The sequence below is a fragment of the Microchirus variegatus genome, assembly GCF_963457635.1.
Source record: "Microchirus variegatus genome assembly, chromosome: 19".
In the NCBI taxonomy this organism is placed as follows: Eukaryota; Metazoa; Chordata; class Actinopteri; order Pleuronectiformes; family Soleidae; genus Microchirus; species Microchirus variegatus.
The window spans coordinates 23286609-23314165 of NC_139820.1; the positions used below are offsets into that span (position 1 = coordinate 23286609).

The 27557-nt window shown below is 41.3% G+C and overlaps 3 protein-coding genes across 3 annotated transcripts; all 3 read right to left on the reverse strand.

Moving 5' to 3' along the window:
• Positions 1-1892: 1892 nt before the first annotated feature.
• emx3 (empty spiracles homeobox 3) lies at positions 1893-7903 on the reverse strand (the record flags this gene model as incomplete). Its single annotated transcript, XM_083906369.1, has 3 exons — positions 1893-2060; positions 3331-3515; positions 7498-7903. 3 exons carry the CDS (start codon positions 7901-7903, stop codon positions 1893-1895), a joined length of 759 nt encoding a protein of 252 aa, XP_083762495.1.
• Positions 7904-11027: 3124 nt separating this feature from the next.
• Positions 11028-23311, reverse strand: ccdc69 (coiled-coil domain containing 69). Its single transcript, XM_083906017.1, has 9 exons — positions 23187-23311; positions 18478-18541; positions 17201-17382; positions 15058-15145; positions 14639-14712; positions 14387-14488; positions 14179-14298; positions 12883-12980; positions 11028-12793 (listed from the first exon to the last, which is right to left on the reverse strand). Exons 1-9 carry the CDS (start codon positions 23211-23213, stop codon positions 12655-12657), a joined length of 894 nt encoding a protein of 297 aa, XP_083762143.1. The 5' UTR covers positions 23214-23311; the 3' UTR covers positions 11028-12654.
• Positions 23312-24936: 1625 nt separating this feature from the next.
• ltc4s (leukotriene C4 synthase) lies at positions 24937-26481 on the reverse strand (the record flags this gene model as incomplete). The annotated part of the gene is made up of 5 exons (XM_083906488.1): positions 24937-25072; positions 25186-25267; positions 25710-25780; positions 26136-26235; positions 26421-26481. 5 exons carry the CDS (start codon positions 26479-26481, stop codon positions 24937-24939), a joined length of 450 nt encoding a protein of 149 aa, XP_083762614.1.
• Between the last annotated feature and the right edge of the window lie 1076 nt (positions 26482-27557).

Here is a 27557-nt window from a genome sequence, read left to right on the forward strand (position 1 = left end):
ACGACCTTGAAATAAATACAAAAACATTTATTTTTAAAATGTTGAAAATAAAATAGTTTTTTTTTTCTTTGTCCACAAAAAGAAAAACTTTTATTTTTTTAAATTTTCATTTTATTCATATTTTTTCCAAACGTGAACACAGGAAGTAACAAAGTTCCTTTTTTTTCTTTCTCCTTTTTTTCTTTCGTTTCTTTTCAGAGGAAAAACAGTTTTAGTGCATTTATCCTAACATGATGGAAAAATAGATCTGAGGATGAGGAAAGAGAAGAAGAAAGAGAAGAGGAAAGAGAAGAAGAAGAGAAGAGGAAAGAGAGGAAGAAAGAGAGGAAGAAAGAGAAGAGGAAAGAGAAGAGGAAAGAGAGGAAGTGCTACATGAGGAGATGATGAGGTAAATTTGTCCAGAACAAACAAACAAACATCTTTATCATAATCATTATTTACACGTCGTCAGATGCATAGAATATTCTTTTTCACATAAATACCCACAATTATTTCTGATTTTTGTTTGTGTGAAACTGCTCCAGGATCAGGTTCTTTACGTTCTTTACGTTCTTTACGTTCTTTACGTTCTTTACGTTCTTTACGTTCGTTACGTTCGTTACGTTCGTTACGTTCGTTACGTTCGTTACGTTCTTTATGTTCGTTATGTTCTTTACGTTCTTTACGTTCTCTATATTTTTCTTATTGTTTTTAAACTCAAACCAGCTGAAAGTTTCCGCTCACACGTGACGTCACAACAAAACACGTAACATTTCACTTCCTGTTGCCACCAGGTGGCGCCCTCTGCGATTTAAAATAAGCAAAAACTTAATATTTGTACAAGAAAAGTAAAATGAGAAGAACAAATAAAATATGTTTGTGATTTAAAACAAACAAACACAGCGTTTTCCTCCTGTCACCTGCAGGTGGCGCTGTCACTAAACAGAAACACTGACATGTCAATGTTTCACATCAAACATTTTTGATTTTATTTTTATAAACAAAGAAAAAAAAATTATTGATGTGATTTAAAATGAATTACTTTATTTTTTTTACCAGAGTAACCGTTTCCTGTCACCAGTAGGCGGCGCTGTCACAAAACGAGGGCATTACACGACATACCCAACGTTTGACACGGTCTAATAAAACATCGCAATTTCTCTTTGCAAAGATCACATTCACCAAATACGAAGTTATCGCGATCGATTCCGTACGACGAGTTTATGGAAGTTCGCAGCCACAGAGACGGGGACACTTTAGAGGGACGGACCGCTGGTTTGAGTCAATAACAAAAATATAGAAGCTCACAGGTGCAGGGGGCGGGGCCTCCAGCAGGAAGTGATGCTCAACAACGTCCACAGGCTTTTATTTTGTAACTTCCTACGTTTCCCAGAATGCTGAGCTGTGTTTGTTTTTATGATGTCGATAATAAATAAAGTTGTTTTTTTGTTGTTGTTTTTTTTGAAGGAAACGATCAAAGCTGCTTTTATTTTGAAACTTCAGGAGGAAATTTGCTTTATTTAAAAACAAACAAACTTTTTGCCGAAAACGAAAACAAACGTCTGATAAAGTTCAGGGTCAGAGGTCGAAGGTCAACGAGCAGAGCAGAGGTCGCCCACTCACGAAGATCTTTGTTTGTTTCCTGTCGGTAAAACTTTACTTCCTGCAAGTCTTTGTTGTCCGAAGAAGAAGAAGAAGTAGAAGCTCCGCCCCCTCGCTTTCAACGTCTTTTTTCAGGTTCATTTGGCACCAAAATCCACTTCCAGGTTTTTCAGTCAACAGCTGTTTGTTTTCCACTTCCTCTTTAGTCCAACAGGAAGTGACCGTTTTTAAGCTCCTCCCACATTGACGTTCCCGTCGTCCTCTATGTGTGTGCGTGCGTGCGTGTGTGTGCGTGCGTGTGCGTGTGTGTTCTAGTCCTCGCTGATGACGTCCACTTCCTCGCCGCCGCTCTGCTGCGTCGCCGCCCTCCAGCGACTCACGTGTTGACTTCCTTTCCTCTTCTGCTGAGCTTCAGGTGACTCCTCCTCTAACTTCTGACGCTTGTGCTTCGTCCTTCGATTCTGAAACCACACCTTCACCTGAGGACATGAGGACATGAGGACATGAGGACACGAGGACATGAGGATACAAGGATACGAGGACACGAGGACACGAGGACACGAGGACACGAGGGGGGGCGCTTGATCACTTTCAATAAAACGTCTTCTGTGTTTACGTCACATTTTTAACGTGAACGTATTAAATAATCGCTCGCTCACTCACTCGCCCTCGCTCGCCCAGTGCAGCAGCTGTCAATCATGTTTGCCTAATAAACGCCGATGGCTGCGTTTCCCCGGCTGATTGACAGGTGACTCCGCCCCCCTCGCTCTCACTCATAAATAACTCATTCACATTGTTTCACTGGCGTCAGGGTTTTTTATCACACACACACACGCACACACACACACACAGTGAAGTGGTGATGAATGATTCTCTTACTTTGTTTACGAGTTTAACGGATATTTTAGCCACTTTAATAAATAAACTAATAAAATCTACGTCAGTTTAAGTCTACGACGTCTTTAAGAACATGTTCACGACTTTATTTCACTGTTAGACAGACTTTAACAACAGGAAACTGAAGTTTTTCTCACACACCAAAGAGAGTGAGTGACTTTGGTGTGGGAGAGTGAGTGACTTTGGTGTGGGAGAGTGAGTGACTTTGGTGTGGGAGAGTGAGTGACTTTGGTGTGTGAGAGTGAGTGACTTTGGTGTGTGAGAGTGAGTGACTTTGGTGTGTGAGAGTGAGTGACTTTGGTGTGGGAGAGTGAGTGACTTTGGTGTGTGAGAGTGAGTGACTTTGGTGTGTGAGAGTGAGTGACTTTGGTGTGTGAGAGTGAGTGACTTTGGTGTGAGAGAGTGAGTGACTTTGGTGTGTGAGAGTGAGTGACTTTGGTGTGTGAGAGTGAGTGACTTTGGTGTGTGAGAGTGAGTGACTTTGGTGTGAGAGAGTGAGTGACTTTGGTGTGTGAGAGTGAGTGACTTTGGTGTGTGAGAGTGAGTGACTTTGGTGTGGGAGAGTGAGTGACTTTGGTGTGTGAGTGTGAGTGACTTTGGTGTGTCAGAGTGAGTGTCTTTGGTGTGTGAGTGTGAGTGACTTTGGTGTGTGAGAGTGAGTGTCTTTGGTGTGTCAGAGTGAGTGTCTTTGGTGTGTCAGAGTGAGTGACTTTGGTGTGTCAGAGTGAGTGACTTTGGTGTGTGAGAGTGAGTGTCTTTGGTGTGTCAGAGTGAGTGTCTTTGGTGTGTCAGAGTGAGTGTCTTTGGTGTGTCAGAGTGAGTGTCTTTGGTGTGTCAGAGTGAGTAGTTAACCTGAGTCTCAGTCAGACAGAGTCCTGATGACAGTTGTTTCCTCTCAGCTCCGACCACATAGTGATTCTTATCAAAAGCTCGTTCCAGACGCAGAAGTTGAGACGGAGAAAACGCTGTTCTGATGCGTTTGGGTTTTCTGGAGAACGGACCGTGAAGGAGGAGATTCTCTGGACTGGAGTCTTCACCTGAGGACACACACACACACACACACACACACATACACACACTTTATAAATGTCTTCTCTCTGACATGTGTGTGAGTGTGGTGACATCATCATCATCATCATCATCATCATAGTGACTCCGCCTCCTTCCTCACTCCTCACTCTTTTGTTTGTCTGTGAGCAAACGAGACGCCAAGCAGTCTGTGACACACACACACACACACACACACACACACACACACACACACACACACACACACACACACAGGTGTGGATCTTTCATGTTTCCATGGTAACAGTTGATATTTTTATAAATGTTAGTGTTTGTTATTTAAGACTTTACTGATGTAACATTTACCTAATAAACCATTACCTTAACTTAACTTAACTTATCTCATCTTAAATTATTTTACCTTACCTGATCGTATTATATCTTACAAAGGTTAAATATAATACCTTAATCTAATCTTATTTTGTCGTATTATAGCTTATCTTAACTTAGTTTACCTTAACTTAGTTTATCATAACTTATCTTAACTTAGTTTATCTTAGGGTTAGTTTACCTTATCTTATCTTAACTAAGTTTAACTTTTCTTATCTTAACTTAGTTTATTTAATAGATTATAATCTCTGTGGATTTAAGTTTTTTGGAGAAGATTTGAAAACCAGCTGTCATTTGTTTATCGTGCGTGTTAGCGCGGCTCAGGGTTAGCGCGTCTCGGCGTTAGCGTGACTGGGCGTTAGCGTGGCGGTTAGCGTGCGGCCGCCTCGTTGTTGTGTTAGCGAGCGTCTCGGCGTCCAAACGTCGCCTCTGTTGAAATAACCTCAGAAATGTTTCAATGCATTTTTACATAAAAACAAATCGTCGCGCGAAAGCTGCTCGCCACGTAAAACCGTCGGTTGGTGGTCGGCGCCGACAGCGGCGAGCGGGACAATGGCGGCGCTCGGCAGGCGGCGCACGAAGAACAGATATTCACATGCAAAGTGAGCGAGCGACAGACGAGCGCCGCGGTTTGCAAATCAATCAAACGACGACAGAGTCCAAGGTCACGTGACGGGGGCGGAGCTCAGAGTGGGGCGGGGCTTAATCATGATGATGATGATGATGATGAAGTTTATCTACAAACAAGAAACGCAGTCGAGAAACGTCGTCACGTGCAGCAAACACAGACGCCCCCTGCTGGCGGAAAACTACACACTGTGCCTTTAACTGTGAGTCAGAGGAGGAAGAGGAGGAAGAGGAGGAAGAGGAGGAAGAGGAGGAGTCTTGTTGGCACAGATGGCATCACTTTCCCCTGACACTGAAAACAAGTCCAGACCTGTGTGTGTGTGTGTGTGTGTGTGTGTGTGTGTGTGTGTGTGTGTGTGTGTGTGTGTGTGTGTGTGTGTGTGTGTGTGTGTGTGTGTGTGTGTGTGTCTGTGTGTGTGTGTGTGTGTGTGTGTCTGTGTGTGTGTGTGTGATCCTGATGACTTTTCTTGTTAAAGGAACAGTCCATGTTTTTTTCTCTCATTAAAAAAGGTTAAAGTTTCTCTTCAAAGACGAGAAATTTAAAATTCAAACTGACAAACTTTATTGTTCTTACTTAATATTCACTGATGCAGAGACAGTCTCTGTCCCTCAGTGTCCCTCGTCAGAGTGAACAATAAAGTTTGTCCGTTTGAATTGAAAGGTCTCGTCTTTGAAGTTCATTCATTTAAATATTGTTTTAATATTCACATCTACTGTCCATTATCTGAGTGTGTGTGTGTGTGTGTCAGAGAGTCTGAGGTCACACACACACACACACACACACACACACACACACACACACACACACACACACACACACACACACACACACACACACACACACACACACACACACACACACACACACAGATGAACTGAGTCTCATTTACGATTCTAACCTCATTAATCAGCAGATCCTTTTTTAAATGATTACAAGTGTGTATATATATATATATATACAGTATATATATATACTGTATATATATATATATTGTATGTATATATATATATATATATATATACATACAGTATGTGTGTGTATATATATACAGTGTAGTGTATACACACACACACACACACTGATCTTCATCATCAAACGATGACAAAATAACCTTTTTTTCTCTTTGATCATATTTTTATTTCTGTTTTTGTGACATTTTTATTTTTCTATCACTTTTATCATTTATATTTTTCCACTCCTTTATTTTTGTACAATTATTCACGAAATCACAGTAAAAAAAACTGATTAAATTTATTTCATAACAATAAAACAAATAATTTCAGTGAAAATTTAATTTAAATCAGAAAATCTGTTGGTTTTTTCACATGAAATTTTCAGATCAGTTTTTTTTTTTGAAAAGTAAATTTTTTACATTTTAACATTTGTATGATTTTATTATTTTGTATGATTGATTGATTTTACCTCTTATTTTTCACAATAGTCACAAATTTATCATAAATCATATTTTATATTTTTTGGTGATAAATATAACAAACAAACTTAAATGTGTGTCATTTGAAAACATTTATCATGTTTATATGTTTATGTTTATTATGTTTATGAATTTGACCGTTTTATTTTTTTGTTGATTCAATTGATTCTGGACATTATTACGTGTAATTATATCATTGTTATTATTATAATAATATATTATATATTGTTATTATAATTATTATTGTTGTTATTATTATTATAATATGTAATATAATATAAATGAAAGAATATTTGTTTAATTTCAAAAATATGAATAAATTAACTGAATTTACAATAATTTTCTCTTTTTTCATTCACAGAGAAATTGATCCGATATTTTTGTATATCGATATTTGTGACGTCAGTCAGTGTCACGTGACGATGTTGATGTTTTATCATCACATTAAAAACAATGTTAGACATTAATTTAATCCTTTAAAGAAACAATAAGAATAAAAACGATTTATTAACGTTAACAAAAGAATCATCGCGCGCGGGAATCATCAAATGAAAAAGTTCACTTGGTTTCGCTCAGTATTTCACACACGCACGCGTGCGCGCGCACACACATTTTGAATTTTTCTAAAGTGAAAAAAAGTGAAATCTTCAACAAACACTGACACGAGATTATTCTGTCAGATGACATCAGATTATTATTAAAACTACGAACATGTATGTGTGTGTATGTGTGTGTGTGTGCGCGCGCGCGCGACGAAATCAATTAAAATACAGGGGAAAAAACAGCACGTGATAAATGTGTATTTATGCTCTAATGTAAATATTTAAATACAGAATATGAACATCGGTGTCACGTGACTGAGTTTAAATGATCATCTGTGACAGATTATTAGATTATTATGGGATTATTTCAGGAAAAGAAAAAAGAAGTTGAAATAACACTCTCTCTCACACACACACACACACACACACACACACACACACACATTTAAATGTATTAATGTAAGAGGTTTTTATAAAATGACAACACTCATTATAAATAGATTATTAATATTATGGGATTATAATACTATTATGGGATGGATGTTGTCAAAGTATTTGTAAGGTTTGAGAAAACACACACACACACACACACACACACACACACACACACACACACACACATTTAGAGATTAAAGTAAGAAGTTATTATAAAATTACTACACTCATTATATACAGATTAATATTGGATTATAGGATTATAACGTTATTATAGGTGATATATAGGTAATGGTGATTAAATTATGGGATGAAAACTGAATTTTTTCAAACAAAGTTTCTTTAAATTCAAACAAAAAATCTGCTAAAATAAGAAAACACACACACACTAACACACACACACACACACGATTTATAAAATGACAACACTCATTATAAATATAGTATTATTATTATTATGGGATTATAATACTATTATGGGATGGATGTGATGGTGATCAAAGTATTTGTGAAGTTTGCGAAACAAAGTTTCTTTAAATGTCAAACAGCTAAAATGAGACACACACACACACACACACACTCACCCTGGTACCGGTGTCCCTGCAGGTACCGGCTCCTCAGAATCCACGGGTAGAAGCTCAGCGCGTCGCGGTGCGGACTGAAGAAACTCTGAGGCGGGATCTGGAGCGGGTGAAGCGGTAACGCGCCGCCGCTTCCGCCGCTCTGCTGCGTGTGCGTCCCGGGCTCCTGCAGCAGAACCTCCGGGTACAAAGTCCTGCCGCTGCTGCCCTGGAAGCAGGAGCCGAAGATCCCAGCGGCGGCGGCGGCGGCGGCGGCGGCGGCAGCGGCGGCGGTGGCCGGGTGCAGAGAGTCCGGGAAGCGCAGCGCTGTGGGCCGGATGGGCTCCTCACCTCCGCCGCTGTGCGCGCTCACCTCCTTCCCGACCAGAGACTCGATGGAGAAACATTTTTTACTGCTGTGCTGGAACATGATGAAGATGAGGATGATGATGATGATGATGATGATGAAACAGACTGAGAAGAAGATCCGGCTCCACTTTAAGTCCACGTCCAAAGAGACCGTCCGGGACCCGCGCTCACAGTCCCGGGTTCCCGCGGGGAGTCATGACTCTGGCCCTGGAGGAGCAGCGGAGTCTCACCTGTGCGCGAGGAGGAGGAGGAGGAGGAGGAGGAGAGGGGGGGGGGGGCGGGGTCTGATCCACGGTGACAGGAGGTCCAGCTGCACCGGGGTCACGAGACCAGAGACCAGAGACCAGGACCAGAGGTGGATTCAGCAGAGCGGGACCAGGACCAGTGCGTCCTCGTGTCTTCGCCTCATGCTGGAGACTGAGCTGAAGACAGAGGCGCTCTGATACCTGCCCACTGACGGAGGTGTGTGCTGAGCATGCGCACTACACGCAGACCCCCCCCCCCCCTGACAGCCATTTTGATGATGATGAGGAGAAGGGGGGGGAGGAGGAAGAGGAGGAGGAGGAAGAGGAGTTAACACAGCAGTTCATCACAAGATTAAAAACATTTAAGAAGATTTAAAAATCAAACATCTGTAGAAACAGTGATGACGTCATAACAGTCATGGATCATGGAGCTCAGGGGCTCAGGGGCTCAGGGGGGCCCCCTGAAGCTCCAGCCCTGCTCTAAAGGGGCCACATAACACTGTTATAGGGCCTTTATATGTGTGTATATATACACATATGTATGTATATACATATATATATATATATATATACACATATATACACACACATATATGTGTATATATACACATTTGTATAAATATACATATGTGTGTATATATACACATATGTATATTTATATATATATATACACATATATACGTGTGTATATATGCACATTTGTATAAATATACATGTGTGTGTATATATACACACATATACACATACGTGTGTGTATATATACACATTTGTATATATATACACATATGTGTATATATATAAATATATAGGTGTATATAATACATATATACACACACATATGTATGTATATACACATTTGTATATATATACATACATATACACACGTGTATATATGTATACACACACACATATATACATATATGTGTATATTTACGGTGAGATGGACATGTCTCTTGAGGTCGTGACGCTGCCACAGTCTGACCTCCACTAACACTCCTGCAGAGGAGCCAGGTGCGGTGGGAGGAGCCATGTGTGGTGGGAGGAGCCAGGTGCGGTGGGAGGAGCCAGGTGTGGTGGGAGGGGCCACGCGCGGTGGGAGGAGCCATGTTCCTGAAGCTCTCCTCACGTCACCAGAACATTATTATCATGATTAAAAGTGTAATGAACATTAAAACAATGATTCATTATTTTAATGATGATAATGGTTTGTTGACATCAGGAACAGGATCTTCTCACGGTGGAGGGACCAGGAACCTGGCCCCGCCCACAGCACGTGGCCCCGCCCACCTAACAATGAACAATAATGGACTGTTTGACATGATTTTATGACATCATTAAAGTCATCACTCTACATGACGTCACGTGTCAACATCACCTGAGATTATGAATATAATCCTAATTTAGTCGTGTGTGTGTGTGTGTGTGTGTGTGTGTGTGTGTGTGTGTGTGTGTGTGTGTGTGTGTGTGTGTGTGAGGACACACTCTCTGGTCCTCACACATCTTTAAGACCTGGATTAAAGATTGGAATTAGGTTTAAATTAAGGTTTAGATCCTCTGTATAGACATTTGTGTGTGTGTGTGAGTGTAGTCAGGTGGGAGGGGCCATGTGTGGTGGGAGGGGCCAGGTTCCTGAAGATCTCCTCATGTCAACAAAGCATTATTGTCATTATTATAAATAAACACATTAAAAGTGTGATGTATATTAAATCAATAGAGTTAAAAAGACGTGTTTTTAATCGTTATTATAATTATGAGAATAATCTTTATTATAATAATAATAATAATAATATAATCGTGGTTCTTTGACATCAGGAACAGGATCTTCTCACAAGTGCTGAGCGGATGTTAAAGGATCAGTGTGCGTGTGTGTGTGTGTGTGTGTGTGTGTGTGTGTGTGTGTGTGTGTGTGTGTGTGTGTGTTAGCCATGGGTCACAGCCTCTGCTGTCATGTCACAAAGTTCCCATGACACTTCACAGCCACCTGGAAACACCTGAAGGAGAGAGAGAGTGTTTGTGTGTGTTATAGTGTGTGTGCGAGTGAGAGTGTGTTATAGTGTGTGGTTTATAGTGCGTTATAGTGTGTGTTATAGTGAGTGTGTGTGTGTGTATTATAGTGTGTGTGTGTTATAGTGTGTGTGTGTGTTATAGGGTGTGTGTGTGTGTGTTATAGTGTGTCTGTGTGTGTTATAGGGTGTGTACGAGTGAGTGTGTGTTATAGTGTGTGGTTTATAGTGCGTTATAGTATGCTATAGTGTATGTGTGTGTTATAGTGTGTGTGTTATAGTGTGCGTGTGTTATAGTGTGTGTGTTACAGTGTGTGTGTGTGTGTGTTATAGTGTGTGTGTATTATAGTGTGTGTGTATTATAGTGCGTTATAGTGTGTGTGAGTGTGTGTGTGAGAGAGAAAAGGAAAAATGAACAGAAAAAGTGTCAGGAACAAAAGTTCAATCTTTACAAAACATTAACATATTTTGCTATATATATATATATATATATATATAGGTATATATATATATACCTATATATATATACATATATACGTGTATACACATATATATATATATGTGAATAAACGTATGTATGTAGTTACATAAATACACTCACATAAATGTCTTCCATTCAGCATTAAAGTAGGTTATTATTGATCTAATTTGACATTTATTTTGCATCATAAATATGCTTTTATTGTGAAGAACAAAAAATGTCCTTGTCACTTTTACTTTGAAATCCAGTGTCAACATCACCACAATGATGAAATAATCACATTTCAAATGTTATGACGTCACCTCAGAGCTGTCCTGGTGTGTGTTGATGGTCTGCAGCGCCCCCCAGAGGCTGGTCCCTCTCACTGCTGATGAGAAAACCTGAACACACAGCGCTCTGCTGCCCTCTGCTGGTCACACACGTGCACAACAACAAAGAAATGACCAGAGATTTAAACACAGAAAACATACGTTTTTATTTACAAAACAATGCGACAGACGTGTTTACGTTTTTATACGTAAATAAACACGGTTTTAAATGTTTGTAACAGATTTTTATTTAAAGTCAAAAACAAACAACAGGACATTTATCTGCGCGTACCGACGTCACGCTGAGAAAACAACAACAACAACAACAACAAAAAGTGTCGTCCGACTGCGATAAGATAAAATACGTAAATAAAGAAGCTGAAAAAGTTAATGCTGTAAAACACGGAGTAAACGAAGAGTTGATGAAGATCAAAGTGCTCGTGCATCAAGAGAAAAACACTGAATCAGTCGAGTTTTTGTTTTTTGGCAAAAATCAGAACAAAAAAAATCCTGTTTTAAAAAAGAGAAAATGTCAATATTGTTCACATCTTTGTAAAAGTAACAGCGGAGTTTGTGAAGCGTAAACGTTAAAGGCTCAGTCCGTCAAATGTAGGACTCAAAACACAAAAACAGCAGCATGTGCTTCCACGTTGTGACCTTCGACCTTTGAGTCTCAACATTAGCTAGTTAGCCGGCTCGCTAACTGCTTCTCATTTTAAAAAGGGATCGTTCAGGATTTTTCTAAAGAAAACACAATTAAAACCGACTTTAGTCACTGAATAAAAAGACTCTGGTGAAGTGAAAACATACGTCAGTTTAAGTCTATGACGTCTTCGTCTCAGTGTTAGACTGAAGTTTGTAAACCACTCACTCTCTCACACCAAAGTCCATAGAGAAAACCAGTGATTTTAGCTCACAGGAGTTGTTGAATAACAGAACAGTGATTTAAACACCGTGAGTTCAAATGTCTTATTTTGTCAATTCGGCTTTTGAAAAACTTGGTTCAGATTGACCTCAGTGACACAAAGTGACCACACGAGGCAGCAGAGGACCAGCAGCTCCTGTGTCCCTGTGAGCTAAAATCACTGGTTTATATGGACTTTGGTGTGGGAGAGTGAGTGGTTTACAAACTTCAGTTTCCTGTTGTTAAAGTCTGTCTAACAGTGAAATAAAGACGTGAACATGTTCTTAAAGACGTCGTAAACTTAAACTGACGTAGATTTTATGAACTAAGTCTTTTGTTTAGTGACTAAAATCTCGTTTCTTCCTCGTTGTCTCTGCTGGCAGCCATTTTGTTTTCACCGAGAGTGAGTTTAAGTGTCTCAGGCTGCAAAGTAGGTGATTTACATGTTAACATGCTAATAATGGCATTAAAAACAATAATGCCGAATTATAGTATCAGTTGTTGGGCATGGATGCTAACGTTAGCAGCTAACACCAGAGGTGAAACAGCAGCTCCTGTTATTTGTAATGTTAAAATCACTGGTTTTCTCTATGGGCTTTGGTGTGGGAGAGTGAGTGGTTTACAAACTTCAGTTTCCTGATAAAGGCGTGATCATGGTTCAGAAAAAGACTCTTCTGGTGTGTGTGTGTGTGGTCAGGCTGGTTGGTGAGCAGCAGGGGGCGCTCACACGTCACAAACCTGAACTGTCCCTTTAAAAGTGTGTGTGCAGTGTCTCAGTCCAGTGTCTCGGCCTCAGTGAGTCCAGGACCGAGTTCAGTGGTTCAACCAGAGCAGCAGTCATGTGACGCTGCCCCCTGCTGGAGGCTGTGAGTCACAGGTGGATGGTGGGGCACGAGTCCCTGTGCCTCAGCTTGAACATCAGCTGCTCTTTCTCCTGAGACAGCCTCTGGTTGACTGACCCCTGCCTCTCCAGCGCCACCTTCAGGTCCTGCTGCTCCCTGGACAGCTGCCTGAGGACAACAACACTTCCTGTTAGGACTGATTCACGTTTGTCTTCACACACAGAGCAGCAGGGGGCGCCGCAGTGACCTGAACTCACTGGATGAGAGCGTGACTGTTGTTGAAGCGAACTCTCAGATCCTCGTTCTGCTGCAGGACCTGAACGATCTGGTCCTCTTGAGACATCGTCTTCTCTGTCTGAGACATGAGACACAAGAGAGACATGAGAGACAAAATCTTCTCTGTCTGAGACATGAGAGACATGAGACATGAGAGACATGAGACATGAGAGACATGAGGGACATGAGAGACATGAGAGACAAAATCTTCTCTGTCTGAGACATGAGAGACATGAGACATGAGAGACATGAGGGACATGAGAGACATGAGAGACAAAATCTTCTCTGTCTGAGACATGAGAGACATGAGACATGAGGGACATGAGGGACATGAGAGACATGAGAGACAAGAGAGACATTGTCTTCTCTGTCTGAGACATGAGAGACAAGAGAGACATGAGAGACATGAGAAACAAGAGAGACATGAGAGACATGAGAAACAAGAGAGACATGACAGACAAGAGACATGAGAGACATGAGACATGAGAGACAAGAGAGACATGAGAAACAAGAGAGACATGAGGGACATGACAGACAAGAGACATGAGAGACAAGAGACAAGAGACATGAGAGACATGAGGGACAACGTCTTCTCTGTCTCAGTGTGACTGTTAGTTATAGTGTGTGTGGGTGTGTCTCTGTGTGTTTTAGTGTGTGTGTGTGTTATAGTGTGTGTGTGTGTCTCTGTGTGTGTCTGTGTCTCTGTGTGTGTCTCTGTGTGTGTGTGTGTGTCTCTGTGTGTGTGTCTCTCTATGTGTTTTAGTGTGTGTGTGTCTCTGTGTGTGTTATAGTGTGTGTGTGTGTGTGTGTGTGTGTCTCTGTGTGTGTCTGTGTCTCTGTGTGTGTCTCTGTGTGTGTGTGTGTGTGTGTGTCTCTGTGTGTGTCTCTGTGTGTGTCTCTGTGTGTGTGTGTGTGTCTCTGTGTGTGTGTGTGTGTCTCTGTGTGTGTCTCTCTATGTGTTTTAGTGTGTGTGTGTCTCTGTGTGTGTTATAGTGTGTGTGTGTGTGTGTGTGTGTGTCTCTGTGTGTGTCTGTGTCTCTGTGTGTGTCTCTGTGTGTGTGTGTGTGTGTGTGTCTCTGTGTGTGTCTGTGTCTCTGTGTGTGTCTCTGTGTGTGTCTCTGTGTGTGTGTGTGTGTCTCTGTGTGTGTCTCTCTATGTGTTTTAGTGTGTGTGTGTCTCTGTGTGTGTTATAGTGTGTGTGTGTGTGTGTGTGTGTTATAGTGTGTGTGTGTCTGTGTGTGTGCGTCTCTGTGTGTGTGTGTGTTTTAGTGTGTCACCAGCAGGTGGAGCTGCAGCAGTTTCTTCTTCTGCTCCTGAATTCTCTCGTTCTTCATCTCGATGACAAACAGCAGAGACTCCTGCTCTGACTCCCAGAATGCACCTGGGCTGCCGTGAGCCTGCGGTGGGCGGGGTCAAATCAAAGAGGTCAGAGGTCACTGAGGCACAAACACACACACACACACGCACACACACACACACACACACCTGTATGTTTCTCTGCAGGTCTTTTTTAAACGTAGATTCTTCCACTCGTTTCTTCAGATCGTTGTAAATCTGAACTTCTGTCGTCAGAGTGTCCACCTCAGCCTGCACACACACACACACACACACACACACACACACACACACACACACACACACACACACACACACACACACACATTTGAACACTTCATGTCACATATATGAATAATAAACGTTCCTCCTGTAGGTGGCGTCAGAGCGTCATGTTCTCACCTTGAGCTCGTCCTCCACGACCTGAAACTCTCGCGTCATGTGACTTTTCTCCTGCTCGTGTTTTTTCTGCTGATCTGCGAGAAAAAAAACACACAACTGTGAACAAAAGACAATCGGCAGGGAAACGTACGCTAAAAACCTACGTTAAAAACCTACGTTAAAAACTTAAAGAAGGAAGTCAAGAAAGTTTTAAAGCAGAGTTTTGTGTTTGAAGATTTTTCTGTTTCTGATATTTAAAAAGCTGTAAAGTTACCAGTCATTGTTTTATGGTTTTAATCAATAAAGTTCATATTCATGTGATCATGTTCAAACTGAAACTGTTTCCTGTGACTTTATCAGCTGCACTATGATTATACAACATTCTAATTATAGAAAACATGGTCAGTGTGTGTGTGTGTGTGTGTGTGTGTGTGTGTTACCCTCCACCAGTCTCTCATGTTCCTCAGTCACAGTTTGACTTCTCTGTTCGTGCAGAACGTTTAAATCGGCCGTCGTCTCCGTTTTCACCTGAAAAACATCAGAATAAGTTCAGTGACACTTGATAAATAATATAAATAATATAAATAATAACAGAATAAAGTCTGATGAATCACATGAGCTGTGTTCAGACTGAGGTCACATGACCCACAGACGCTGCACAGCTGCCGTCTGAACTCAGTCGTCTATGAATAACCTGTGAAATGACCTCGTCCTTTATATGAGACAAGAGGAACACATGAGTGAAACTGTTCATAATGAAGGGAATTTTAATGAATTTTTGAAAATCAGGAAATGATCCATTTGCCCTGATGCACTTTGACAGTGAGCTGAGTTTAATCTCAAAAACAAAAAGTATCTCTGAATGACTTGAAATTCACCATCATAATAGTCGGCATCGCCCTGAACAAGGATCTGTTGAAAATATTTGCAAATCTTTTAAGGAATAATTTTAAAGAATTTTTGAAAATCAGGAAATGATCCATTTGCCCAGATGCACTTTGACAGTGAGCTGACTTTCTTCTCGAAAAAAAAAAAGTATCTCGGATTGACTTGAAGTGTATGATCGTAGTAGTCTTTATCGCCCTGAACGAGGATCTGTTGAAAATATTTGCATATCTCTTAAGGAATAATTTTCATGATTTTTTTTAAAAATCATGAAATGATCCATTTGCCCTGATGCACTTTGACAGTGAACTGACTTTCTTAAAAAAAACAAAAAGTATCTCGGAATGACTTGAAATTTACCATCATAATAGTCGGCATCGCCCTGAACAAGGATCTGTTGAAAATATTTGTATATCTCTTAAGGAATAATTTTCATGAATTTTTGAAAATCAGGAATTTATGCATTTGCCCTGATGCACTTTGACAGTGAGCTGAGTTTCTTAAAAAAAACAAAAAGTATCTCGGAATTACTAAAAATTCACCATCATAATAGTCTTCATCACCCTGAACAAGGATCTGTTGAAAATATTTGCAAATCTCTTAAGGAATAATTTTAATGAATTTTTGAAAATCATGAAATGATCCATTTGCCCTGATGCACTTTGACAGTGAGCTGACTTTCTTCTTGAAAACGAAAAGTATCTCGGAATAACTTGAAATTCACCATCATAATAGTCGGCATCGCCCTGAACAAGGATCTGTTGAAAATATTTACAAATCTCTTAAGGAATAATTTTAATGAATTTTTGAAATTCTTGAAATGATCCATTTGCCCTGATGCACTTTGACAGTGAGCTGAGTTTCTTCACAAAAACAAAAAGTATCTCGGAATGACTTGAAATTTACCATCATAATAGTCGGCATCGCCCTGAACAAGGATCTGTTGAAAATATTTGCAAATCTCTTAAGGAATAATTTTAATGAATTTTTGAAAATCATGAAATGATCCATTTGCTCTGATGCACTTTGACAGTGAACTGACTTTCTTCAAAAAAACAAAAAGTATCTCAGAATTACTTGAAATTCACCATCATAATAGTCTTCATCACCCTGAACAAGGATCAGTTGAAAATATTTGCAAATCTCTTAAGGAATAATTTTCATGAATTTTTGAAAATCAGGAATTTATGCATTTGCCCTGATGCACTTTGACAGTGAGCTGAGTTTCTTCCCAAAAACAAAAAGTATCTCAGAATGACTTGAAATTCACCATCATAATAGTCGGCATCGCCCTGAACAAGGATCTGTTTAAATTATTTGAAAAGCTTTTAAGGAATAATTTTAATTAATTTTTGAAAATCAGGAAATGAGCTGAAATGATCAGCTCACTTTGACAGTGAGCTGAGTTTCTTCTCCAAAACAAAAATTATCTCAGAATGACTTGAAATTCACCATCATAATAGTCTTCATCACCCTGAACAAGGATCTGTTGAAAATATTTACAAATCTCTTAAGGAATAATTTTAATGAATTTTTGAAAATCAGGAAATGATCCATTTGCCCTGATGCACTTTGACAGTGAACTGACTTTCTCTTGAAAACTAAAAGTATCTCGGAATGACTTGAAATTTACCATCATAATAGTCAACATCACCCTGAACAAGGATCAGTTGAGAAACAGGTGAACGAGTGACTCACCTTGTCGAGGATGCTCAGGACGAGGGCGCACACGTCTTCATCGGCGTGGTCTTTGAGAAGCTCCGCCCTCTCCGGGTTCCCATTGGCCGAGAGCACCTCCTTTAAAATCCTCAGCTGCCACTCAAAGCGTTCCAGCTGCTTCTCCAGACAGACGTCTGTCTGCTGTGACGACGCCGCTTTACCTGCAACACATCGATCAATAGATCAATCAGTCATTGATTATTCATGTTAAATATATTAAATATTAAAGATGAGTTTTTGTTTCTTCAGGTGATGAAGGGTTAACAAAGAAACTGTACAAAGAGATGATGTCATCGCCATGGAGACGCACAACTCACACACACACACATTCAACTAAGTTAACTAACCTTAACTTAATCACAATTCAAATCTTAGTCTTTAAACTTTAACCAGTTTCTCAAAAACAAGATTCTGTCAACTGGTCCTGACAAGGGCACACACACACACACACACACACAGGAAGTTTTCTGACTGTAATTCAACTTCAGTCTGTGAGTGACATCATCGACATGTAGAAACATGATCACACACACACACACACACCTTTAGCTTTATTCATAAAAACATCTCAAAGTGACTGAAGTTAATTATTATCATCACAGTGAGGACGTAAACATTATAAACCTGTTCACACACACTCACACACACACACACACACACACACACACACACACACACACACACACACACACAGTGGAATTTAAACAAGTGAAAACACTGTAAGAGAAAAACAAACTGTGTTGAAGTCAGACTTTCATCATCAGGTCATGTGACCAGTGTTTTCACTGATGATGATGATGATGATGATGATGATGATGATGATGAAGATCTCAAAGGTTAAAAATCAACTGCAGATTAAAGTTAAAAAGATTTAAAGATCGTGATCACGTTCAGTTCAGAGTCTGAAGAACTGAACCATTCTGACAACTGGTGATTCTAATGATTCTAATGATTCTAATGATTCACTTTACGAGTCGTCAGGGCAGTTTCACGCAGACGTGATGTGATGGCTCCGCCCACGTGGAGGAGGAGGAGGAGGAGCTAAGGGGTCATGGAAAACAACGCGAGCGAAACTAAACTGAGTCGAGTTAGAACTGGAACTGAAAAAGAGTCAAATTTATACAAACATTAGTTTAGAATCTGAATGAACTGAAGAATGAAAGAGGAAACAGGAAGTGATGAGGGTGAGAACACACACGCACACGCACACACACACACACACACACACACTCTCACACACACACACACACACTCACCTCCGTCATCTCTGCTGCTCTTGTCTTTCTGGCTCTTCTCTCCTTTCTTGCCTTTGCTTTTCTTCTGATAACGACAGGAAGAGAAGAAGAAAAACATGGAAAGTTTCAGCCGCCATTTTGAATTCTGAGCTCATCCTCTCACGGTGGATCAGCCACATGACATTTATCAATAATTAAAGATGAACTGACAAAGATTCAGTGGTTTCACTCTCCCACACCAAAGTCACTCACTCTCCCACACCAAAGTCCATAGAGAAAACCAGTGATTTTAGCTCACAGGGACACAGGAGCTGCTGGTCCTCTGCTGCCTCGTGTGGTCACTTTGTGTCACTGAGTTCAATCTGAACGGATTATTTTAGAAGCCGAGAGTGAGTGACTTTGGTGTGGGAGAGTGAGTGACTTTGGTGTGGGAGAGTGAGTGACTTTGGTGGTGAGTGACTTTGGTGTGGGAGAGTGAGTGACTTTGGTGTGGGAGAGTGAGTGACTTTGGTGTGGGAGAGTGAGTGATTTACAAAGTGACACAAACTTCAGGTTCCTGTTGACATGTCTGTACTGAACGATGTCATTAAGTGTCAGCAGATGCACGCGCGCGCGCACGCACACACACACACACACATATGTGCACAAAGACAAAACACACGGAAATGGTTAGTGTGTTGCATCACACCCACTCATTTCTCAAGCAGGAGCCAAACAATCACACCCTGAAAGACACACACACACACACACACACACACACACACACACACACACACACACACACACACACACTCTGAAAACTTGACTTTATTCCACCTCAGAGCTGAAACAATAAATCTGTGGGTTAAACACAGGACGACGTCAGAGCAGCTGAAGCTCAGCGGCGTGTGTTTCACAGCTTTAGGAGGAAGAGGAGGAGGAGGAAGAGGAGGAGGAGGAGGAAGAGGAGGAGGAAGAGCATGTGTTCCATTAGGCCTCACAGGGGCCTCGGTTGTAAAAAGGCAGTAAATCAGACTCTGAAGTGTTTGTTCAGCTCTTCATCCTCCAAAGACGAACCACTGAGGCTCGTTTCACCGTCAACTCTCTGCAGATGTTTCACAGGTGAACATAAAGCTGTGAATCTTCCCATTGGTTGGTTCAAACTGCGGTGGGAGGAGCTTAAGGAGCAGTAGGTTTCCTGCACCAAAGCCCATAGAGAAAACCAGTGATTTTAGCTCACAGGGACACAGGAGCTGCTGGTCCTCTGCTGCCTCGTGTGGTCACTTTGTGTCACTGATGTCAATCAATATTAAATATTTTAAAAGCTGAATTCACTAAAATCAGTGATTGTAAGTTAGTGATGGAGGCAGCAGTGGATCAACAACTCCTGTGAACTCCTGTGTGCTGTGATGTTAAAATCACTGGTTTACTCTATGGACTTTGGTGTGGGAGAGTGAGTGACTTTGGTGTGGGAGAGTGAGTGACTTTGGTGTGGGAGAGTGAGTGACTTTGGTGTGGGAGAGTGAGTGACTTTGGTGTGGGAGAGTGAGTGACTTTGGTGTGGGAGAGTGAGTGACTTTGGTGTGGGAGAGTGAGTGACTTTGGTGTGAGAGAGTGAGTGACTTTGGTGTGGGAGAGTGAGTGACTTTGGTGTGGGAGAGTGAGTGACTTTGGTGTGAGAGAGTGAGTGACTTTGGTGTGGGAGAGTGAGTGACTTTGGTGCAGGGAGTTAAAAACTTGATTTTAGCCTCTTAAACGACTTGTGACTCGTGGACTTTGGTGTGTGAGAGTTTAGAAATGACACATCATCACTGTATATTGACCGAGCTACGAGACGAGCAGGTGACCTCTGACCTCTGACCTCTCCTCATTCTGAGGCCCACAGTCGTCCACACAGAGTTCACGCTCTGGTTTAACAATAACACGTGAACGTCTTCAGCCTGAATCCACTCACAATGAGTCTCTGTGTCAGCTGATGTTTTCCAGTGAATCCAGACGATCACAGATATCATCAATGTGTCACTGAGACACTGAGGGAAACTTTAAAAACGTCCACTTTCTCTATGTAGTTCTGTATGAAGCTGCTGTGTCTCTGCTCACTGAGATGATTTATAATCACTGAAGAAACGTCAACAATGACAGTGATCATAATAATAACTAGAACGTGAGAACAGCTGAGTGTTTCAGCCTCTTTTTCATCATGTGATGCTTTTACTCTAACAAACAAACAAACATGAAGAAACGCTGCAGTGATTTACTGCTGCAGCAGGAATTAAAGGCTCACGCTTTCTCAACTTTTATGACTTTGACCTCGACGCTCGTGTGATTCTGCTTCTGTTGCGGCATTTTCTCCATGGACTTTGGTGTGGGAGAGTGAGTGAGAGCAGAATAACTTCAATTTAAGACTCTTGACAAAAGACTCGTGCTATGAAATCTACGTCAGTTTAAGACTGTGACATATTAAGAACATGATCATGTCTTTGTCTGTGTTAGACTGAAGTTTTGTCACTCACTCTCCAACACCAAAGTCACTCACTCTCACACACCAAAGTCACTCACTCTCCAACACCAAAGTCACTCACTCTCCCACACCAAAGTCACTCACTCTCCCACACCAAAGTCACTCACTCACTCTCCCACACCAAAGTCACTCACTCTCACACACCAAAGTCACTCACTCTCACACACCAAAGTCACTCACTCTCTCACACCAAAAGTCACTCACTCTCCCACACCAAAGTCACTCACTCTCCCACACCAAAAGTCACTCACTCTCTCACACCAAAAGTCACTCACTCTCCCACACCAAAGTCACTCACTCTCCCACACCAAAGTCACTCACTCACTCTCCCACACCAAAGACACTCACTCACTCTCCCACACCAAAGACACTCACTCACTCTCCCACACCAAAGTCACTCACTCTCCCACACCAAAGTCACTCACTCACTCTCCCACACCAAAGTCACTCACTCTCCCACACCAAAGTCATTCACTCTCACACACCAAAGTCACTCACTCTCCCACACCAAAAGTCACTCACTCTCTCACACCAAAAGTCACTCACTCTCCCACACCAAAGTCACTCACTCTCCCACACCAAAGTCACTCACTCTCCCACACCAAAGTCACTCACTCACTCTCCCACACCAAAGTCACTCACTCTCTCACACCAAAGTCACTCAGATGTCATAGATTTACACCGACTTTGATTTTATGACTTTAGTGATTTATTAAAGTGACTTTCATCTGTTTTTTTTCTGCAGCCACACCTTAAAAACACCTGAACTGTTCCTTTAAACGTGAGTGTCATGCTGGATTAACGGGGATTAGGCGTCAGGTTCTTCGTCAGCCTGGTTGATCCTCTCTCTGTGTGATCACGGTTTATTTTGAGCTTATCAAAGATTTACTGGTTGTGTAACGACTGGTGGAAACAGTGGCCTCGCGCTCTCGTGCTAAGCTAACGTGACGAGCGACGAGACATTTTATTCAGTGTCGATAAACCTGATGAAGTTTGTGTCCAAAAAAACCCAGCCTGAACTGTTCCTTTAAACACGGATTTACTTATTCATTAAAACTTCACATCATCCTGCTATAAGCCCCGCCCCCTCCATGTTAGCACATGGGACACAGTTGTTGTTTATGATGAAAAATGGGCGGAGTCATCATGACACGACGCAATATTATATGATATTATCACTACACTGAAGTCATGATACGGCTCCGATGCTATCACGATACGATATTAGCATAATATGATATTATCACTATACTGAAGTCATGATACGGCTATCACAATACGATATTAGCATAATATGATATTATCACTATACTGAAGTCATGATACGGCTATCACAATACGATATTAGCATAATATGATATTATCACTATACTGAAGTCATGATACGGCTACGATGCTATCACGATACGATATTAGCATAATATATTATCACTACACTGAAGTCATGATACGGCTCCGATGCTATCACAATACGATATTAGCATAATATGATATTATCACTACACTGAAGTCATGATACGCCCCGAGTTCTGACGACACAAAGAATGCATCATAACGTTAGCTGTTGTTATACAAGTAGCTGCTAACACATTTAACGTATGAGCAACACAAAAGTCTGCCTCCTGGTGGTGAGGTAAGAAGTACATGCTATATCTATATCTCAGGTATCTTCAACATCTAATTATCAATAAATATCAACATGAGAATCGACGTATCGATCAGCCGTTTCCCGTTTGAAAAGCCGTTTATTAGTAATGCCATCAGTGGCCTGTGGGTGGCGCTGTGAGGGCAGAAGTGCAGCGACATTATATGACAATAGACGCCTCTTTAAAGATGGAAAATCGTGACTAAACAACGTGAACCGAGTTTATGTCAAAGTGGAAGAATTTAACGGCTGAGTGACGATCAAAGGGAAACCGCGATAACAAACCGCGGTTTTTATGAGAAACTGAGATTCAAACACGATTAAAAACACATGTGGAGACAGAAAAAATAACCCTTTTTTTAACCGCCTTTTCTTTGGCGCCACTTTAACACTTTGCCAAAACAAAGAGAAGAAGAAAATAAGACGAAAAGCAGAAGCTCGAGGCTCCGCGAAGAAGAGCGGAGGCTCCGCGCGTTCAGCGGCCGAGCAGCAGCTGCCGCCGCCGGCCGCTCGCTCCCCGCAGCCCCCGCCGCCTCCAGCCGGTTCTCCCGGGATTTGTGGGTGTTTTTCGGTGTTCGCACTGACCTTCGCCTGACTGTGGCCGCAGCCCATCCTCCTCCTCCGCCTCCTCCGTCCGTGTGAAGCCGCGCAGACTCTTCTTCGCCTCGTTATTCTCCGTCTTTTCTTTCTCTGTTGACAACTTTTCAAACTCTGCGAGCAAAAAAAGTCCGTGAACGCACCGCCGCTGCCGCCGGTCACACGGAGGGGGCGGGGCTTAGGCCTGCTGCGTTCACGGACGAGAGGATTTTTGTTAATATCAGGTTGAAAATGGAAATACAACTTCATGAAGACAACTTTAAACAAACATTTAAAGAGTTTAAATAACATGATGACATTTTTATTTTGTAAATAAATAGGACAGAATATCAACCGACGATTCTGCCTCTGGCACTCACTCACTCTCCCACACCAAAGTCACTCACTGTCCCTGTGAACTAAAATCACTGATTTTCTCTATGAGCTTTGGTGTGGGAGAGTGAGTGACTTTGGTGTGGGAGAGTGAGTGACTTTGGTGTGGGAGAGTGAGTGAACACTGAATCTGAATCCTTATTTACATCAGTGTTCAGTTACAGTTTTTCAAAATGGCTGCTGCTCTGAACTGATGTTTATCAGCTGCTGAGTTTTTATGAGTGAAAACACACACACACACACAGTGTTTATGTCAGAAAACACACACACACTTCACTCAGGTATGTTCTGTATGCTCAAACACACACCCCTTTCTTTATGACCACACACACACACACACACACGGAATGTGTGTTAGTTCTATTAATAGTTCTTTGTGTCACAGATCACATGACCTGACATGTTCAATCTGCTTCAATACAACACTGTGTGTGTGTGTGTGTGTGTGTGTGTGTGTGTGTGTGTGTGTGTGTGTGTGTGTGTGTGTGTGTGTGTGTGTGTGTGTGTGTGTGTGTGTCTGTGTGTCTGTGTGTGTGTGTGTGTGTGAACAGTTCAGTGCAAATAAAGTTTTAGCAACTTTGAAAAAAAACAAATCAATAAATCAATGTAGAAAAAAATCCTTCTCTTTTGTTTTTCAGTCTGAACCCGGATCAGTGAGAGTGAACAGAACCTGAACGCATCATCTGAGGCTGCACTGGTGTCACTGCGCCCCCTGCTGCTCAAACAGCCACAATGAAAACAGTTTGTATGGAAGGCCACTTCTAAAGATAAATACATCTATATTATACAAACAATAATATTAAAATGTATATATAGATAGATACACATCTATCTATACATTTACGCGTTTATGTTTACTATTTTATTACAAGTTTGAGTTTTAGTTAACATTTGTTAAAAAAACAAAGTTATTTTGTTACTGTTGAACCTAAATGTCTCATTTAACTTGAAATAATAATTAAAAACAAGTTTTCTATTTTCTGCTCTTCGTAAAATAAAATCATTGAGAATCTGAAATAATAAAAAAAATAATTAAATAATTATGAACAAATAAATAGTTAACTGTTTTCAGTTAAAAAAACATCAACAATGAAAAAGTGAATATTTTAGTTAAAAAAAAAAAAAAAAAAGGACTTAACAAACTGTCCCTTTAAATGAAGAAGAAATGTTTCAACGTTAAAAAAAAAAGAAAAAAAGGAAACTTATTTTGAAAACAGGAAATATGAAATAAATGGCAGATTATTCCGTTGATTTATCAAAACAGATCCATGAACCATCTCTGACCTCCGACCCCTGACCCCCAGCTCCAGGGTCAGGGTCAGAGGAGGTGGAGGGCGGAGCCGAGCTCGTGGAGGGCGGAGCCGAGCTAGTCGAGGGCGGAGCCGAGCTCACGCAGGACGTCGACGTTCAGGTGAACGCGGAAGAACGAGAGTACGACGCCGAGACACGAGAGAGCGACGAGAGTCCAGAGGACGCGAGCGCTGAAATACAGAGGAGCCAGACTGAGGAGACAAGAGGTCAGAGGTCAGAGGTCAGAGGTCAGAGGTCAATCACGGGTCAACCACTTTATTCTGACAGGTCTCATCAAGTTTGATTGACAGGTGGCGCCGCCTACCGTCCAAGTGATGACTGTGAATATCCACGAAAATAAAGGAAACGTCCATATAAATAAAGAAGACCACAGAGAGACGACAGAGCTGTGGGGGGGGGAGGGGGGAGGAGTTAGTTACACACCTGTGTGTGTGTGTGTGTGTGTGTGTGTGTTCTTGTACTTGCATCATACTGAGGGCCAGTGAGGGGTTTTTAACCAACAAAGTGAGGTCATTTTTACAAAGTGAGGACATTTTGACCGGTCCTCACTTTGTTTTCATTCTATTCACTTCCTGAGGTTGTAAACATGCTCTACTCTGTTTTCCAGCCCTGCAGTTTCACACACTTTTTGCTCTGGGGCTCCACATGCAGACATGTTATGGTACTGCACCCAGTTGTTCTTTATAGATGTCATTCATGAAGTAGATATTTGTAATTGTGTTGATTTATAAAGTGGAAATGCTGGTCCTCACTTTGTCAGCACTTTTACCTGGTCCTCAGTATGCAGCAAATACAAGAGTGTGTGTGTATTTGTGTGTGTGTGATCACCTTGGCTGAGGAAGACTCCAGACGTCCACAACAGAGTGATGAAGATGGGGAAATACTCGCTGCAGTTTGCTCTGAACACACAGACACACACACACACAGATGACACAGAGTGGCCTGTAGGGGGCACCAACCCTAACCCTGTCTTTGTTTCAAGTTATTGTTAAAGCCATTGTTACATTTAACTTCATGGGTATTACGTTTATATTTACTGTATACAAGTATTAAGCATATATATACATATATACACACACATATATATATATAAATATACACACACATATATATATATATATACACACACACACATATACATATGTATATATATATTCATATACACAAATACATACACACATGTATATATACATAAAATGAAGGGTAAAAAAGTGTCTGCAGCTTTAATGTAAATCATGTTCAGGTCAAACTGACTGAGCTCTGAAGATTCTGTCAAACTCTGGTGGGCCGGTGGTGGCAGGGGGCGACACTGAGTACTTCCTCCTCGCATAAATTACCTGCAGTGAGAAATAAGCTACACACACACACACATGCACGCACACAGCGGTTAGATTTGCATAAATAGAAAATTGCAGTGAAACGTTATTATTTGGACACATTTCTTCATTCATTCACTGATGAACTCATTAACATCAAGGTCAATAATAAGTTCATCAGAGCCAAACATCCCAGCATGCTTTGCTTTTCCTTTCTTTTTACCTTGCTCCAGGACGGCGAGCACGGTGACGGCGGCGAGGAGGACGGTGTCGTCCAACGTCATCTCTGCAGAGACACGACGAGTCAGAGAGACACAGACAGTGAGACAGACACCAGCAGGAAGCACACACACACATATACACACCTGCAGGGGGGCGGGGCCACAGCGTCACTGTTCACCAGTTGAGTTAAAGATGATTGGTTGAAAATGACAAAGGTGTTTTTCACTTCCTGATAAACAATGTTTGTTTTTCAAGTTGAATTTGACTAAAACGTTGAGTTATTTCTCGTTGCAGGTCGATTAAGAAACGTGTTCAAGTTTAAAATAAATGTGCTAAATATTAACAGAGTGGTTCATTTTAATGAAGGTTTGATGATCATCTGTGACACCTGAACGCCTCATGACACCTGAACGCCTCATGACACCTGAACGCCTCATGACACCTGAACGCCTCATGACACCTTATTTAAATCCTGTTTGGACAGAAAATAAACACAAACAAAGAGTTCGTTTCTAAAGAACTATATTTACATAATACTCTTGTTTTACAGAGAACCTTATCAAAAGTATAAAATACTTACAAAACATCCGCAGCAATATATAAAAATAACTTCTATCTTCTCCTCGTCATCAGGAAAAAAGGTTTACATACAAAAAAATAGATTTATACATTTACACAGGAGGCCGAGCGGGCGAGAGAGGCGAGGAAGACGTGAACGAGTCCGCTCTGACAGATCAATAACATTACAACACATGAAATACACAACATGACACACAGCTGTGTGCGTGTGTGTGTGTGTGTGTGTGTCTGGACACGATTAACAGTACAGTAGATAGAACGACCGGCTCACAGGTCCACCTTAAATCAGACAATCCGCCTTAAACCAGACGGGACATGGTCACAGGTCCACCTTAAACCGGACTAGACATGGTCACAAGGTCCACCTTAAATCAGTCACGGTCACAGGTCCACCTTAAATCAGTCACGGTCACAGGTCCACCTTAAATCAGTCACGGTCACAGGTCCGCCTTAAATCAGTCATGGTCACAAGTCCACCTTAAATCAGTCACGGTCACAGGTCTACCTTAAATCAGTCACAACATGGTCATAGGTCCACGGTAAATCGGTCACAAGGTCC

Coding starts and splice junctions, on each gene's coding strand:
- ccdc69 (XM_083906017.1), bottom strand. CDS start 23,213: ATGGGCTGCGGCCACAGTCAGGCGAAG. Junction 14,713..15,057: donor ACATGAGAGACTGGTGGAGG/GTAACACACACA, acceptor TTTTTCTCGCAG/ATCAGCAGAAAAAACACGAG. Junction 12,981..14,178: donor TGCTGCAGCTCCACCTGCTG/GTGACACACTAA, acceptor CTCATGTCTCAG/ACAGAGAAGACGATGTCTCA.